Source organism: Adelges cooleyi, unplaced genomic scaffold (genome assembly GCF_023614345.1).
Source record: "Adelges cooleyi isolate 19-005CV unplaced genomic scaffold, UGA_ACOO_1.1 ACOO_flye_CR_arks_rails_tigmint_CR_PRNA_651, whole genome shotgun sequence".
In the NCBI taxonomy this organism is placed as follows: domain Eukaryota; kingdom Metazoa; phylum Arthropoda; class Insecta; order Hemiptera; family Adelgidae; genus Adelges; species Adelges cooleyi.
This window is the reverse complement of record NW_026096352.1, coordinates 15206392-15224338: the sequence shown is the minus strand read 5'-3', so window position 1 is coordinate 15224338 and position 17947 is coordinate 15206392. Positions and strand designations below refer to the sequence as shown.

Sequence of the window (17947 nt, the reverse complement as noted above, 5' to 3'; positions counted from 1 at the left end):
CGATGGTAAAATTTAAAACTAACAATTTTTAAAACGACAATATTGAATTTATATCCTATAGGTCTCCATAGGCAGATTAAACAAATTTCGTGAAATTTCGGGAGGGAGGGGACTGGAGCCCCCTCAGGCACCCCCATAAATTCGCCCTGCATGTATATATTAATTGTTTTGTTTAAATTCTTATTTATACATATATATATAGGAATCTAGAGAGCAATATTCCAAGACAAAAGCCACAGCAAAACGTACAACTTATGCACGCGATTATCAGTGAATAAGATTATGCAACATGAAACAACGGTTATTATGATTTTTACTCGTGTAAAAAAAAGGTTTCCCTATTAGCAGTACCGAGACAATCATCTTACTTATAGTACCGTACACTGCGAAGTACAGTTAATGAATATTTTGTTACCTACGTTTATTCCGTTGCACGTCTTGTCTCATGACCCGACGGTACTCGGGTTGAGTAGGTATTGATTTTATCTAGGTTTGGTGCGCAGGCTGACTCACTCGCTGGGTGGCGGCAACCGCCTGGTCCCCGGGGACAAAAATCCGGCCACCCGGCGGCTGCGGTGGGTAACTGGAAACCACCCCGCCGTAAATCCCTTTTTCTCGGGATTCAACAGCTTCTGTCGACCTGGTTCCAGGTCTTATTAGTATTCGTCGTTTGTGCACGCTTACTGCGCGTTTACAATATGGCGACGTTCAATTTAATAGGACCCTCTAAAGACCCACTTGAATACAACAAAAATCACCAGGCAAAATCAGCACCACTGTGTGTGGTGGTTATATTTTCCCGGTTATATTGTATAGGGTTAACGTTTTATATGTGTCAACATGATAAATATACCTACTCGATTTCGAGTCGAAGAGAAAGTGGGAATGGACTCCGACAAACCATTATTACATTTTACGCCAAATACTTTAATTATATTCGTCGAATTTCGTTATATTAAAAACACATATGAAGTATCCAAAAAGATACATTGTTTCGTCAATGTTAATAAAATATGTAATAAGGCGATTGCTGTGATGATTTTACGCAATTTTAAATACCATTCGTAGTATATTATAATATTTCAAAAATGTTCAACGTTATTTTGAGTACTTTAATACTTACTAATATTTTATTTTGTTAATAAGCAATGAGGAAGTTGCTGTGTTGATTTTGCGAAATTAAAAATAATTGTTTTTTTATAATAAAGGACAGTGACTAAAATAATTTAAGTATCTCCGAGTAAACATTAAAATGGACGAGCGCGTGTTATGATTGGCAAATAAGCTAGAAATTTAATTTGAAAAAAAAAATGTATTCGAACAACATTTTACTCTTGTTAGGTATTTATTGTTGGCAATGTATATTTTTGACAAAAAGAGTTACATTATTTTGTTTTTTTTTAATTCAGCGATCTTAAATATTATTTAAAATATATAGCCTAAGCATTAATATTAAGCGTTACAATACTTGGCATTTAATTTATCGACCTGATCGACCGCTTGGGATAAGAGGAAGACGAAAACAATTAAAGAAATAATTTTCAGTTTTTTATATAAATGATAATTTAAAAAATGTGAAAGCTATGCGGCTAAAAAATTATTGGGAGATTTTTGGTTAGGTCGGCAATCATTTTTAGCAAACCTGGGCAATTTTTAGGTACCTAAAAAATTATTAAATAATATTATAGTTTTATTATATAATAATTGTACTATCTATAAATCTGGTTAGTACAGCGAATTCGCCCCTTGTCTAAAACAAACCAATGGTTTTGGAGTGTGTTAAGTAAACGGATGTCTAACGAGAATATTGAACCGAATTATTAGTCTTTCCTCGAAACAAACCGTTGGGCAATAAGGACACCACAAGAGAAATAACTAAAAATATTGTTCATTACAACCCCACACAGACAATACGATTATAACAGTAACGTTTGACTTGTACTAACGTGTCATATTTTTAAGTAAAAAAATTCCGCAGTCGATTTTGAATAACATTTTTAAGGTGTATTATTCGATTTTGGGAACGATGAGAAAGGAATTTATTAAACGTTTAGCCTATTATTAAACAGGACAAACTATTGTGATCCATAAATTGGGTGTACCTATGTAAAAATTGATCTAGTGGCTATACCTGCACGGGAAAAATACATAGTTGGAACGACTAAAATTATATAAGGTAAATATAGGGGGATTGAGTAAATATTATCCCTTTTATTACAGAAAAAAATGGCTTCCTGTAAGTAGGAAAAACATGTTTTGGTCAATTATGTAGGTATTGTTTTAATTTCTAACGAACAACAACAACAGCAATTAACGGTTAATTAATTTAGTTTTACTACGTTTGACGGGTATAATTAAAATGTTTGTCATAAAAATAAAAATAAATAGTCGTTTTTCCTTACGTGGCAAATACTAGTGTACTCTAACGTGGCAAACTCTGAAAATGTATATGTATTTTTTCATCTAGTTTTATCCAGTGAGCCCACCCAATATTGTCACAACTTCTTGGGTCGCCATTATGGTTGTATAGAACTATTATTATAAAGAGTTTTTCCACGAGTTTCGGGGTGAATTAACATTTTTAAATATTGCAGATCAAAATCTAATGTTAAACGGATGTAATGTAAAAATACCCAAGTACCTAATGTGGTTTGACATTTGCGGGGACTATGTTAATGTGAAAACACCAAAGTCCTCTGGGGTTTGACATTTTCGGTGTTGAAAATATCCATTAGTAGTCGTGCTTTTGGAAAAATAAATAATTATATTGCAAGGTACATTTTGTCATCGTGGTATTATAATATCAATACTACCTTTTGTGCTACATTATAGAAGAAAGTACAGTCGTTGCCTACTTAGCTTAAGTATAGTATAATACATAATTTAATATTTCACATTTTAGTAAATATATATATTTTTTTCCAACCAACCAATTCAATTATTTGTCTCGGCTGTCGGCTGACGCCCGGAAAAGGTAAAATCGAATTACCTTCTTTATCAGCTTTATTTGAGCCAGAGCTTTCGTCGTCCTACCGCAGATTTAATATTATAATATGGCCTAAGTACACCGTGGAAACTATACGCCAAACCTAATTCCCAAAAACCCATTACCCGTCACCGGATCGTATTTCGTATTGAATTTAAATTCAGTCGGATTTAAAAATCCATTAAATACGGTTTTCCAGTGCAAGACCGTTAGACGAACTCCCTTTAAGTTATACACAGATTTTTTTTTCCAAGGTAAAAAATTGGTATCCACGTTAAAATGAAAAATACAATTTATATTACGATTATTATTTATTTTAAATAGGTTATTTCTGAATAGCATAACATAGGCTAAAAATATTAAATAAATTTAATACACATTTAATAGCGTTGTATTTTAATATTTTTAATTTATGTACATTAAGTATACTCGTGTAAACAAACTTAAGAAAAAAATTCTAACGAAACAAATATTATATTGAGTAATAACTAATATTTGAATACTACCTAACTTATTGGTAGAGCAGTTATTACAATGAAGCAAATAACGGTGTGTCCTGGATATAAACTTGATCGGAATTAATTAAATTTAATCAATTATGAGGGTCATATACCCCATAACTGTGCTAATAGACACTATATTATATTTACCTTTGTATACTGTGTATAGTGTACATAATATTACACTTAATATTCGTCACAATTCACACTGCTACAGCATCTGTTGTCAACGTTTTTCACTATTTGTTTTCATTGTTGGTCAGTTATAAGCAATCCTATTTTGTCTGCAGTGGTTATATAATCTTAAAATGTTGATAACAATTAACAATATTGTACGACGTACACGTCTTTTTTATTACTATTTAGCTTCGATTTAGCTAAGAAGGTGTTGTTTCTACAATAATATGTTTTAATTTTAGTTAGTTTTTTAGTCTGGACCCGCAATATCTTCTAAACCAATGAACCTTTCTTTTCATGATCAAAAACTGTACCTGAAAGGCACTTTATTGGGCCAAAACTTTAAAAAGTTCCCCCATTTGCTTTCAAAAACACTCGAAAAATGTACTTATTTTTTAATTTAAAACTACGGCACTTTTTTAAAAATACTCCAATTAGTTCCAAATGTAAATGAAATTATTATTATTATTATTAAAATAAGAAAATATCATAAACCCTTTCCCCCAAAAGAGGTGGAAAGTTTTTATTTATTTATTTTATTCATGCAAAGTCTTAGCACTTAAGGTCTGCCATTAATTTTTTTTTTGAAGGAAAATCCAACAGGTATTTAAAAATATCTTTATTATATTGTTAATTAAAATACATAACAACGGCAACAAATTATTAAAGATAGGCGATCAACCCTAATTTTAGCTTCCCAGTGATGGTAATCCGAAAATCCGGATTTTCACAGCAAAAAAAAAAATGCTATTAAAGCCACACAAAAATCTTATAAGTATTAATTATTTTTGCAATATAAATCTGTGTACCCAAGTAAAATATTTTTGATGAAAATGTAAAAATAAAATACAACACCAACAGCAATTTATAGCCAAAGTTAGGGTTTTTTTTTTTAATTTCATCAAAACATTTTACTTAGGTACACAGATTTATTTTGTAATAACATTTGATGTTATACGACTTATAAGTGGCTTAATGATGTGTTTTTTTTTGTCTAGACCCACGGTATCTCGTAAACCGCTGAACCGATTTCTTCGTGAGGCAACTCTATAGATCAGAAATCATACCTTGAATCGGGTCAAAAATTAAAAAAGTCACCCCTTCCCCATCAAAATCGAGAAAAACACCCAACAAATTAACAAATTTTTCAACTTAAAATTACGATGCTCTATAACTTTTTTAAAAATAATTAATAACAATTTTTTTCGAAAATGTTCCAAATTTATATGAATTGTTCTTTAGACATAGTACTATCGATAAGCATTAACAAACCAAAAAAACATCATAAACAATTTCCCTTAGAAGAGATAAAATTTTTTTCTTTATTTCACTTTTTCAAGCAGTTTTATAGTTTTAGATCTGAAAACTAGGCCGAAGGTAGATCTAAAATGGAACTATAACATATACAATTTTCTCAAAAATCTGTAGTCAAATTTTTTTTTTTATTAAGGAAAACCCCAAAAGTAAGGTAAATTTATACTTTGGCTGTAGTCAGTTTCTAGGTTGCTATGTGCGAGTGAATCAACCGTCAACAGGTAATGAAAACTATGACAGTACATTTTTATAGACAGACGATTAACCCTTATCGTATCCACTCTGCACAAGACTAAATATTAAATTTTAAGTACATTATTGATTGATACATTACACGATTTCTTCTAAACCGCTATAACTGGTTTGAACATACTATTTACAGATTCGCATCGAAGCGTTTATTTAAAAGTTATTTTATCACTTTTAAATCATTTTTATTAAAACTTTCAGTTATAATAAAATCTGTAGACCTGTGACCTCTCCGTCCCCACTATGCTCCGACCCCACTGTACTGGCTTTTTTTTAATCCGAATTTTTGGAAATGACACCTATATTAGACCCCCGGCATTTGCCACCCGGATGTCCGGGTACCAAATTTATGACGGAACATTGTATAGTCATCCAAAATGAGTGTCCCGGTTAAATTTCAGCCTTTTACGATGTTGGGATGTGGGTTTGATTAATTTTGCAAGATTTAAAAAATACCCGTACAAACGTACGCACGTGTTAGCGAGTTAAAGCGAAAAGCATGTAATACAAAATATTGAAAATAAGTAAAACATGTCTTAGTCACAAGACACATGTAAAAGTACATCTATATACAAATTTAACGAACAAGACATTATCTAAGTTTTCACATGGCGATTTTCGATCAAGTTTTTAGAAACTGAGAACGTATCGTACGTTGAACGTCTTTTAGATTTTCAAAAGCTTACAACTTTGCAAAAAAATTGTTTATCAAGAACTTAAATAGATATTTTTTGATCTTTGATTTTTCATAAAATGTGTACTTTTACGCTAAAACCGAAAGATGTAAAAATAGAGTAATAAATTATTATTAAAAAAAGTGGTATCTTAAATTAATCATAATAAAAAAAAAATGTTTTATAAAGAAAACGGCATTACCTACTTCAATTTCAAAAACCATACCGATTACGGTACGTGTAAACGGTACCAGGAATGTATGAGAAACTCGCGGTCAGCGGTGCCGTGGCTGTACTCGGTGGCCGCCGCCACCGCCGCGGCACCGAAGTTGAACGGCGGCAATCACCACTTGCACAGGCATCGACATGCGACCCTGGTAGCTCGATGGGCGCCGAAGATGTTCATTGATCGCCACTTGGTCGCCACTTGTTCAACTAAATAAAACAAATAAAACAATACAAATAATGAAAACTTCCAAATAAATAATAATAACTAACATATTATATGTAAATTTAAAAAACGCTATCCAAGTCCGGTGTCGGCACGAAGGCTTTCTTAGTTTTTGGAGAAATATTCAAAACCATTTTATAAAAAAAATATGTTTATGTATATGAAGGGTACAGGAAAAAAACCAGCAGTCATTTTTTTTTTCTAATCTAAGAAAAACATGCTAAAAAATGTTTTAAAATGTTTAAGAAATACTTAAAACTTAAAAAAAATGTTTAGTTTTTGTTTGTAATTGTGCTTAAAAATAAAGATCAGATTCAATTTGTATCAAAACGAATTTTGACAATTATGACAAAAATTGCCATTTTTAATAAGTGACTGCTGGTTTTTTCCCTATACCCTTCGTATGATTTGGCTTTTTTTTCATGATTTTCATCATTTTTTTTCACACGATTTCACTCGTGTGTTGCCGCCATTTCGTACAAAGTCACTACGGTTTTCCGTATGGGGGGGAGTTACCACCAGACAGGGTTATAAACATAGATATATACTAATACCTAAAACTCTGCCATAATCACCCTGAAATTAGTTGAAGCCGCCGCCATATGCAATGTAAACTATAGGTAAACAAACGTTATCAATATTAACCTTTATCGTATTGTATAAACTACCTTATGCCAAATACTATAAATGACAATACCGGAAGGTCAATGTTAATTTATATTGACTCAGAATTCCCCCCTCCTCCCAAATAACGGTGTTAACCGAATCAAGGAATCAAAATAGCATTATTCTGAAAAGAAAATTGAAATTTTACATTGGCTTATCAAATATAAACTATTATCATACGGTATATTTTTTACAATATGTGGCTACACTGATAATGGTGGAGGGGGAAAGTGAGCACCTAAAAAGACTCAGCCTTCCGGTATTGTCACTTATAGCATTAATTGTTTATGCCTTTATAATTTTTAATTTTACCCGTTACTGTTAAATCATTGATAGTGTGTTTGATAATGTTTGTTTGCCGATTGTGCCTATGATTGCATATGGCGTCGGCTTCATAGATAATTCAAAGACAGATAGCCGTCGGTCGTATTAGTATAAATCTTCAATGGTTGTAAAATCGTAGTTTTTGCAACGGTTATACAAAAATGGTTACACAACGGCCTTATTATACCTGGCAATGTTCGAATGTTATACGGACATCATGAAATATACAATAATAAATCCGAATTATAAACGACTGTGGAGCGATCTATGCGAGTTGAAAAATACCCCATCGACGCCCGGAAAAATTCAAAAGCATAATCCCTGGCCATGGTTTATAAAACAACGTTTATTTAATTTCCTAAGAATTTATAAAATATTTTTTTAACAAAAACAATGTTTTATGCGAATCGTTCATTTTATTTGCGCTAACTTATCAACTTGTATAAAAAAAAATGTGCTAAAAAGTGCTGTATAGTTAAATGCGTAGGTAATAAATCCAAGGAAAAATCACTTTTCAAAAATTATTTCAATACTAAACTAGTTATGAAAAAAACCACAACGATTTGTCAAAAATAAATTATCAGTAGATACAGCTGCTGTTACAAAAGTATGTAATCTTTATTACTATTTACCAATTAAAAAAAATGTAATGTAACCGTCCAAATCAGTCCACTGCAGCCGTCGAATGTCGATTAGCTGAACGAAAGTGTTACGTTTTTGTTCTACTAGAGCGTGCCACATTCGCTAAATTACAAATTTATTATTGACTCCATGACAGCATCGCCTGTCACCGGCAAAAACCATTCGTTTCCAGTGCTTATATTATTAGTATCTTAGTTGGTGGTTAGGAGACAGTAGTATTGATAAAGTTTTTTGCTGAACATATTAACACAGATTAGATAAATCTTTTATTAATCTGTGTTATTAATTTGGAACTTCGCTTTAAACTTCCAAGTGGACACGACGACCGTTGTTCCTTGAGTGATTTGAAATTCGTTATAACATATTTATTTTTACACTAAGTAAGCTCGCAATTGCAATAATTATGTCGTTTGTACAAGTGTCGGCGGAAACAAACGATGGCGACAGAGAAATAATCGACTTTCCTTTGGAGGAAGACGGTACTCTTTTGTTGTCTACTTTGCACACTCAGTATCCAGATGCCTGTGGTCTCAGGTATGTTGCCCCGGATAATGGCAGGACACGAGCTTTGCGTATAGCTAACGACAAACTGTATCCACCCGGTCAGGAAGGGTGGGGTGAGATTGTTTACTTTTGTTCATTCAATCGAGGTAAATGTTCTACCAGAAAACAAACTATCAAGTATTCTATTTGGAATAAGTAAAGGGTATATTTTGTTTGTACTATTTTTTCCAAGCCAGTTTTCACGACACGTTTATTTATCCTCTATAGACTTGAGTGAATAAAACACAAGCATGCGCCTTTGAAAATCCCGCCTGTGGTCACGCTGCGACCTACCTGTTTGCCGCTTTCAGTGGTGTGTGGTAAACAATTTTTTTTTTTTTTATTCATTTTTGTATTATTATTCTACTATTATAGTTTATCGACTAGCGAATAGTCCTGATAGGCTGGATGGTAACATAGTTTGATAAGCATGTGTTTTTCAGTAAAAAGGAAACGGTAGGAAAACTTAGAATTTTTTGATTGTAAAATTATGTAACAAGTAGCATTAACGTTATTTTTCCAATATTATTGTACGTTTTAACGTTATTATTATAGTTGTGTGTCTATGTGTGTGTGTGTAAATGATGCAAAAAAAAAAAAATGATATGTGTGTTCAGATAATGGACAGAAGAGAAAATTGAATGAACAATTTGAAAGTGATGTTAAGCGAGCACCCAAAGAACAGAAGTCTGAGGCGATGCCAACAGTTTGGAAGTATCATCAATTACTTGTACTCGGTTTACCTTGGAAAACGACTGACGAGGACTTAGAAAGTTACTTTAGTAATTATGGTGAACTACGCAGGGCAAAAGTTAGTTTTTACCAAAAAACTAAGAAAAAGTTTACCTTAGAGAATGCAAAACTGCGACCAAGTATTTGTTGGTTTGCTTAAAATCATATTGTTTGTAGCTTGTATTTCAGGTTTATAACAATAGTTACGATAAAGTATATTGCTCCTAATGTTAATATGTTAAACTATAGGTTTTAAAATCTGTTGATGGCCGATCAAGAGGGTTTGGGATCATATTTTTCAAGGAACAAGAGTCACAAGTGCGGTGTTTAATGGATTCACATGTTATTAATGGAAGACATTGTGATTTAGACATTTCTACCACAGAGGTAATATTGTGTAATTGAATATTATATTGGGTACATAAATATCATTGTGAGTTTGAATTAAACTCATAAATACACCGTTTCACCTTATCAAGCTGTTTGATCTTGTATGTCGTACATGACACAATTATTAATGTTATCATAATATTATGTTTTTAAGTTTTTAATTGAATTAAATCATCAGTTTCAAAGACAAAACAGTTTCAAAATGTACATACATATTAAATACAGTTAGCTGTAGTTGTTGCGAGTATTTAAAGAATTTATTGATCCATTGTTCGAGAAAGACAAGTGGCTTAGTGGGTAAGGTGTTGGTGTATATGGCACGTTGAGCAAACATGATTGATTCGATATAAAATTAAAACTTAATTTTCTTAACATAAATTTGATTTGAATTTGTTGTCATTTACTATCAGTCAACGATAAGTGATAGCATTTCATATAAATATAATATGTAAGTCAAAGTTTTTTTTCATATTTTTTAGACTTCACTTAGGACTGGGGACAAGATATTATTTGTGAAGCAACTTACTCAAGATATTACACGTAAAGATCTCAAAGAGTACTTTAAGAAATTTGGAGATGTAGCAGGAATTCGTTTATATCCTAACAGAGGTATAGCTTTTGTGACATTCACCAAATTTGACGATGCTTATGCAGCTCTCGAGCAAGATCCCACTATAAAAGGTATTCGACTTTGGGTTTCGGCTGCCCTACCTAGACATGAAATCCAAAAGTACCGTCAAAGTTGCAGCAGTGACGACAGTAGTAATTACAATGGCCGGATGAGGGGAAGTCGTGATCATTATAGTAGCCGAGGCCGTTATTATGATGACGGTGGACGGGACAATTATGACCGTGGTAGCTATTCTGATCGCTTCAGCCGTTATTATGATGATAGTAGACGGGACGATTATGACCGTGGTAGCTATTCTGATCGCTACAGTGATAATCGTTATGACAGGAAGTCGTACAGTAACGATCGGACTTACGGATCTTGGCTCTAAAATATGACTATGTTGATTCATCTTCTCCGTCTCTAAATAAAGATGTAAACAGCTAAATCAATGCCAAATTTAGTTGCTACCGTTGTATTTTACAACGGTCAAAAGGAGTAATTGGACATATGAATGTGACTATAATATTATTTATTTTTTATCGTATTTGTATCGTTTTGGATGTATATTGTGTAACACTATGCTTTCTATAATTAACAATCTGTACTTAAAAGATGTTCGAAAAATATATAAAAAAAAATTGTACATAATATTTAACTAGCTACAAAAAAAAAAAAAAAAAATTGTAATACTTAATGACCAAATGATAAATTATGACACTTATTTAAAAAGCAGCTAAGAATTTAAGAAAATAAAGGTAATATTTATTTTAACTAATATTATGTGAGACGAGGAAAAAAAAGAATTATCATTTTAACAAAAATAATAATTACTTGAGTTTTGCTACATTCCAATGTATGGAAGTTATTTACCTATTTTTTTTTTTTTTTTTTTTTAAGACAGTGTTAAAACACATTTCTTGCATTTTTTAATTAACGCTATAATGTGTGCATTTTTTAAATTTGTATATTTAATATCGATTTTATAAGATCAATATTTTTTATTTATTTATATATTAGGTAATAATTAGAAAATGAACGAATCTAAACAGTTATTAATATCAATTTAAATTTTTATCAAGTTATGACCAACTGTGTAAAAACAATTTAAAAAAAATTGACATAACTATAATAATTTATGCCTATATTTAGTAATTGTATGTAAATTAGTTAAACAATAAGTGTATTATAATTAGATCTTTTTTTTATTAGAAAATATGTACTGATTTTCACTTGAATATGAATAAATGGCATACGTATTTAATACAATATATTTTTTTGGAGTTTGGTCATGTTTAGTCGACTACTCTGAATCAAGTTAATTAAATGCATGTAAAAATATTAATTAATTATGTAATATTACATGTTTGTTAGTACTTAAATTTTGAAAACCAAATTGATAGAATTATTAAAATTTTCCATTGATAAATCTTTATACTATAAAATATTGAATACCTATACTCATATAGTATAGGTACATACACCGATATATGGTGCAGAATAGATGTGATAAATAATAATAGTATAGAAATTCTTCTTAAAGTGCACTAATGTATACTAAATGCTTAGCTGAGATGATATTGGTTTTGACTTTCATATCTGCCATTATTTTAATGATAAAAAAAAGTGAAGTTGTATAAAGAGCTCCTCGGAGCACTCAAATGCTAGTCTGTATAGAAATGAAATAAATATTTCAAATTATAAAATCGCATATTATAATACAAAAAACATTTTATTACATTGGGTATTCACAACAATTATTAACATTTAGACATTATTGGTCTGAAAAACGGTTTAAACTAATCAAGTTTACCAGAAAATATAGTTGAATTAAGTAGTAAAGAATATAAAATGTAATAACTGTAAATTTATTTAAATTACACTTAAAATTATTATTGTATATTTAAAAAAAATAAGAAATGAAACAAAAATTGAATTACCAGTAATTTTTATAACACTTCATTAATTAAAAAATGAAAATATAACATATAATATTCATTGTTACCTATATTAAAAAATGGATTTGGGAACTGTGGTATTTTACCTTGTGGAGCTTAGGAATTATTGACTAGACTTCTTTGTACGTTAAATTATAGTTCAAGTGTAGATGAAGCATTAAATAGAGCAGTTTTCACTATTTATTGGAAAAAAGCAAGATATTTCATAAGTAATGCCAGTAAAGGAATATGTAATGTTTTTCCACTAGTGAGGCGGAGATATTTTTAAAGTTCAAGAATACCACTTAGGAATATTTGAAAATGTGATATAAGTATTAAATTTACAAGTCTGATTATAAGTTATTATATTATTATGTTATATGTACTAAGACAATACCAAGACTGATAAAAATGTTTTGTTATTATTAGCGTTTATCTTCATGGTTATTTTTATATTAATTATGTGTGTTAAATAAATGATTAAGAAAACAAATAAAAACTTTATTTACAAATATGATAAAATTAATTTTATATTATAATCACCGCACTTGCGTTTCAAGAGACTTGTAACTTTTTTTAGTTTTAAACATAGATAGTTGGAATTAGAATCATTATTCATTTTTACACTTTTTAAATTATTTCCAAATTATATCTATTGAATATTAATCAATCGTCCATTTATTGGATTATTGGTCTTAATACTCATTTTTTAATTTTTGTCTTAAAGAATCTATGTTTACCTGTGTTACTATTATTACCATCAATGTTAAAAGAAAAATTGTGTTTTGTACTATTGTATTGATCTAGTATGCTGTGTCTTATACGGCAACCTATGTTTTAGGCAGCCCGCTTGATTTTTTAAATAAAGTTGCTTCTCTCTCTCTCACTTTATCAGATAATTAAAAAAGTTATAGGTTGTTAATGAAAGAGCGGTGGAAAACAGTGATTGTTGATGAGACTTTCGGTAAAAAATCACTACAAAATTTCGCTCGAGGCAATACTAAATTTCATCGAGAAAAACAACTTTTAATTTGAATAGAACTAATATGTATACATATATATATACAGGGTGAATTTTTTTTATCGTGGGCTACTCAATATCTCACTTAGTATGTTTTTACAATAGTATTAAAAACGTACCGAGTTTAATTGCAATTTTTTTAGGCTGCCGCGCTTTTCCGTATAGGAAGTTATCATATACGGTTATTAACATAGTTACCAGACGCGGTTAGAAGATGAGGTTATGGCAAAAACAAAATGTCGCACACTTATCAGTCCCGGTCTAGGTTTCCCTTCTGTTTATTCTGTGCTCTTATCATATAGACGCTGTAGACGATCGGTTCACGGTTGTTAGTTTTTTCGTTTTCGAGCTGTTATGATTCTGATACATCTTTTTATGCTATTGAAATTCAATTTTGTTTTCAAGTCCTGACTCCTGCTGTCGTATAAAGTTATTAATTTTTCCATTCAAAGGATACCTACAAACTACAAGGTACGTTTTTATCCTTTAAACATAATTTTTATGTATAACTTGGCTGACCGTAATGTTTTAAATGTACAATTATTTATTCCATAAACATATCGCAACTTATAGTTTTAATAATAATAATAATAATAATGATCTTAAGGTTGCTACAACGGAATTGCTAGTTTCACATTAGTGCTATAACCTTATTATTATTGTCATTATTAAGATACCTAAATGTTTTCAGTGCATTATTCAAATATTTATAATGATTGAGAATTTTTTTTCTATAGGTTGAAAGTGAAATGGCTGATTTTATGTTACCTCCAGATATAGAGAATACTTTAAAAAATGCAGCCGAACAGCTTGTCCAGGGGAGGACAGATTATTCTTTTAGTGTTGAGCCAAATATGGATAACCCTGAAGATAATTTTTTTAGGTCTTATGATCAGAAAGAAGTTAGTGAATTCCTTAATTTCAGTCTATTAGGCGAAGAAGGAAAAAACATAGAACCATTTGCAGAATTGGCTTCTAGAATGACGGATATTACGGGCGACCGTAAAGTTTTGAAAGAAATAACCGAAGAAGGTACAACTATTTATATAACTTAAGAAATTTATATTATTTAAAAAAAAAGAACCACTATTGTAATTAAAAAAATTCACTAGTCCTCCGGGACTTATAACTGTAAATTAAAAAATCTAATTGACGCCAAGCTGTGTAGATGGTAAAAACATGTATAACTGTAAATATAAAAATTATATAGACAATAAATACATTTAGAACCGTGTAATTTAATATTGTTTTCCAAATACAATTTGTATTAACAATAATTAAAATCATTTGGATTTTTTTGCACTTTCACTATCAATATAGGGTTTGACTTATAATCATTAGACTCGTATTGTAAATAAATCATGTTTTTATTGAACTACAAAATGTCAATTTTCCAATAAAACGTATACATTTTGGGCAACCCCTAAGATTGATAGTAAACAACGGCTTTTGTTTAGTGCACAAAATAGTTTCTCAGGCTGGGTCAGTCCTAATAGTTTTTATTGTTAGACTGGACCTTGGCCGGGCTAGTATCGATGTCATTCCGAGCTGGACTTGATCATTAAAATTAATTTAGCCAGGCCAGACCGGATACTAAAAACTAATTGACTCGAGACAAAGGATCAGACACTACCTGATATTTAAAATGAATACAGTTGGATGCTTTCCTAAAATAGACTTGTACTTGGCTTAAAATGTTAACGTTATGTAAAACAATTTTACATACTACTTGACAAAAACAAATCTGAACAAATTATTTTTAAGAGGAAAAAGCCAGGCTAAATTTTTAAAAAACAAAGTGGGCCTATTTTTTTTTCAAATAACCAAGGCGCCAAATATTTTACTTAGCAGACTGGATCGAAAGACTTTATTTTTCTAATTATTTCAATTAGTATCTTTATACACATGCTGCTATAATTAGTTAGGTGTTATGGCATTATGAAGTAACAATAAACAAAACAGATTGTAGTCCCTTCCTTCCGTCATGTAAATCTTTATATTCTCCATTTGTTTAAAATATTTTTGCAACTCTTTTACCTTCAGTTCAATTTGTTATTATTTTACCAGTTCAATTTTGGGTATTTGATTTGGTAATTTAGCGTCGATGCGCAGCTGAGAACGGATTGTTTGTACATTGATTATATTATTATTACCTTTTTTTTTTATTTTTATTTTTGTCGATCCACAATATTTGCTAAATTGCTGAACCAATTCCATGTGGCAAATCTAAAGATATTTATGATATCTAAAAAAAATGTTTTTCTATTTGGTTAAGTTAGGTTTTTCGTTTATTAGTGTCGAAATGTAAAAATTTCACCCCTCATTTATATTCAACATTCGTACAGATTCGCATCAGACCGTTTTATCGAGAGTGATTTCATTACTGCCACTATGCATGTTATTAAAAATAAAATTATCCTTCATAATAGTAGGATGTCTTGCTCACCAACTTTTCTGATTTCAACAAACATACTAATACAAAACAAAATTAACCTTATGTATGATGTATATTTTGTGATTTTTAGTACAATAATGGTTTTTGTTTTAGGAGTCGGTCAAATTGTGCCAGAAGACAGTATCGTGATGGTTCATTATATCGCCCACTTTGAGAATATTGTCGAACCATTTGATGTGACGTATTTACACGGTAAACGACCACATCGTTATACACTGAGCACGGGTGAGCTGCTGCCAGGATTGGAAATCGCCATTAAAACAATGAGAAAGGGTGAACACGCTAGATTTTTAATTCATCCGGACTTGGCGTACAAAGAATTGGGCTGCCCACCTCGTATACCGGCAAACGCAACCATTCATTTTGAGGTCGATCTGGTAAACTATTATTCGCAAGAACAAAGTTTGGCATTCGATGAGGACGCACGAGATCCTAACAGATATGATAAAGTCTTGAACAAGGCGAAGAAATACCATACGGAAGGAAACGATCTGTTCAAATTGAAAAATGTCGAAAGAGCTACTGTTAAATACAACAAAGCTAAAGAACTGTTGCACATTATAACGACCCATTCGGAAGCCGAAGAAACAGAAGTAATGAAATACTTGTGCAAGTTGTACACAAACTTGTGTATATGTTATTTAAAACAATGTGCATTTAGCAAAGTGTGCTGTATGGCCAGAGAAGCAAGACAATATGCCGATCGTTATTCTAAACACAATGCCAAATTGCATTATACTTGGGGTAAAGCTTTACGTTTGCTTAAAAGTTTTGCCGATGCTAAAGAGAAACTTTTGCACGCCCAAAAAATAAAACCTAACGATGTACAAATTAGAGACGAACTACAGAAACTAGAAAAGGACAAAGAGTTCAATACAAACATTGAATTTTTTACTTTGAAGAAACACGGAGTAAATACTGAAAAAGAATTTAATCAGATGCTGCCACCTGAATTTTGGGATATATTTAACCAACATTTGGAAGAATTCAACAATGGTGTCGATGATATATTTACAGTTTCAATCGCACATCCAGATGATATAAAACTTGTGAAGCGTAAAGCGAGCTTATTCGACTTGGAAGTTCAAATAATTGACAGCGAAGATGAAAAGCAAAATTGTTTAATAATGAAAAAACCCTAATTACTAAACATTTACGCAGAAAATTACTTATATTCTAAATTTGTATTACGATAAGTGACAATACACTTTCTTATTTTTAATTTTTAACAATTCCGAATTAACTAGTATAATAAAAATGTTAAAAAGTTACTTTATTTATAATTGTTTATTAGATTATCTTTGTACTTTTTTATTTTTAAAAAGTCTGATTTTACTGAAGTATAGTAAACACGTTTAAAATGTAATTTGTTTGCAATTGTTTGTTTTTATAAATTATACACAAGTGATGTTAATCTATGACCTTGTGATGTCACCTTGTAAAAATAAATTAATATAAAAAAACAATATCAACTAAAAAAAAAAAAACAATAATTTCTAACTTTTATTGTTATTTTTATATATATAACGAGTTACTTTTATTAAGTAAATTATCTAATATTGTAATACTTCTTATTACACCCGTTTTGGATCAATTAAATATATATTTTTAGTAATAGCTGTAAGTTTGCTAAAAAAATCATCTAACTTTGGCAAATAGTATTTGAAGCTAAATCGGTTAAACGTTTTAGAAGCTTGTAAACATGTTAAATAATAAAGTTGAAACTTGAGTAAGTCTCTTTAATATTTTATAACAGAAATATTTTAAAAGGATGCTTATAACCGTGTGTGTATCAATGTATATACACAAATACACCAATTAATAATAATAATTTATCTCTAATGTAATGTTTTATTACAGAATAGGTAGAGTAGACTGTACAAAAAATATCACACAGACTCAAACCCAGTGCGGATAATACAAATTAGGTAATCATCAAAATATCTCATTGAAATGGCAGAGGCTCAACTTTAAAAGGTATTACTCAAAATCAAGTTTTACTATATAAATGGTCTGCCAAACAATACACAGGTGGTGAATCTGGCCAATAGCCAGATTAAAAAAGATGAGAACTTAAAACCAAGAACAGTAAAAAATAACAAAGTGGAGTCCATTGTTCACAGGCTCGCATCAAAGCGTTTTCTTGAATTTGATTTTTTAGAAACTTTTATTTTCACTACTTTTATTTTAGTTTATTATATTTTACTTTGTTAGTTACATTAGTATTTCCTAAAGCTTTGAAATTTAAATGGTAACATAATATGTACCATATTTAA

General features: G+C 30.5%; 1 protein-coding gene and 1 pseudogene across 1 annotated transcript; both read left to right on the top strand.

Annotated features, from left to right (window-relative positions):
* Positions 1–8112: 8112 nt before the first annotated feature.
* Positions 8113–10836, top strand: LOC126845007 (TAR DNA-binding protein 43-like; annotated as a pseudogene).
* Positions 10837–13529: 2693 nt separating this feature from the next.
* Positions 13530–17085, top strand: LOC126844388 (inactive peptidyl-prolyl cis-trans isomerase FKBP6). The gene is made up of 3 exons (XM_050582544.1): positions 13530–13687; positions 13954–14248; positions 15765–17085. The coding sequence occupies exons 2-3, from the start codon at positions 13966–13968 to the stop codon at positions 16811–16813; spliced, it is 1332 nt and encodes a 443-aa protein (XP_050438501.1). The 5' UTR covers positions 13530–13687; positions 13954–13965; the 3' UTR covers positions 16814–17085.
* Positions 17086–17947: the final 862 nt, after the last annotated feature.

What these genes read in the sequence shown, in the direction of transcription:
- LOC126844388 (XM_050582544.1), top strand. Translation starts at nt 13,966, where the DNA reads ATGGCTGATTTTATGTTACCTCCAGATATAGAGAATACTTTAAAAAAT. An exon ending in GAAAGAAATAACCGAAGAAG is followed by an intron (nt 14,249 to 15,764) that starts GTACAACTATTT and finishes TTTTTGTTTTAG; the next exon opens with GAGTCGGTCAAATTGTGCCA.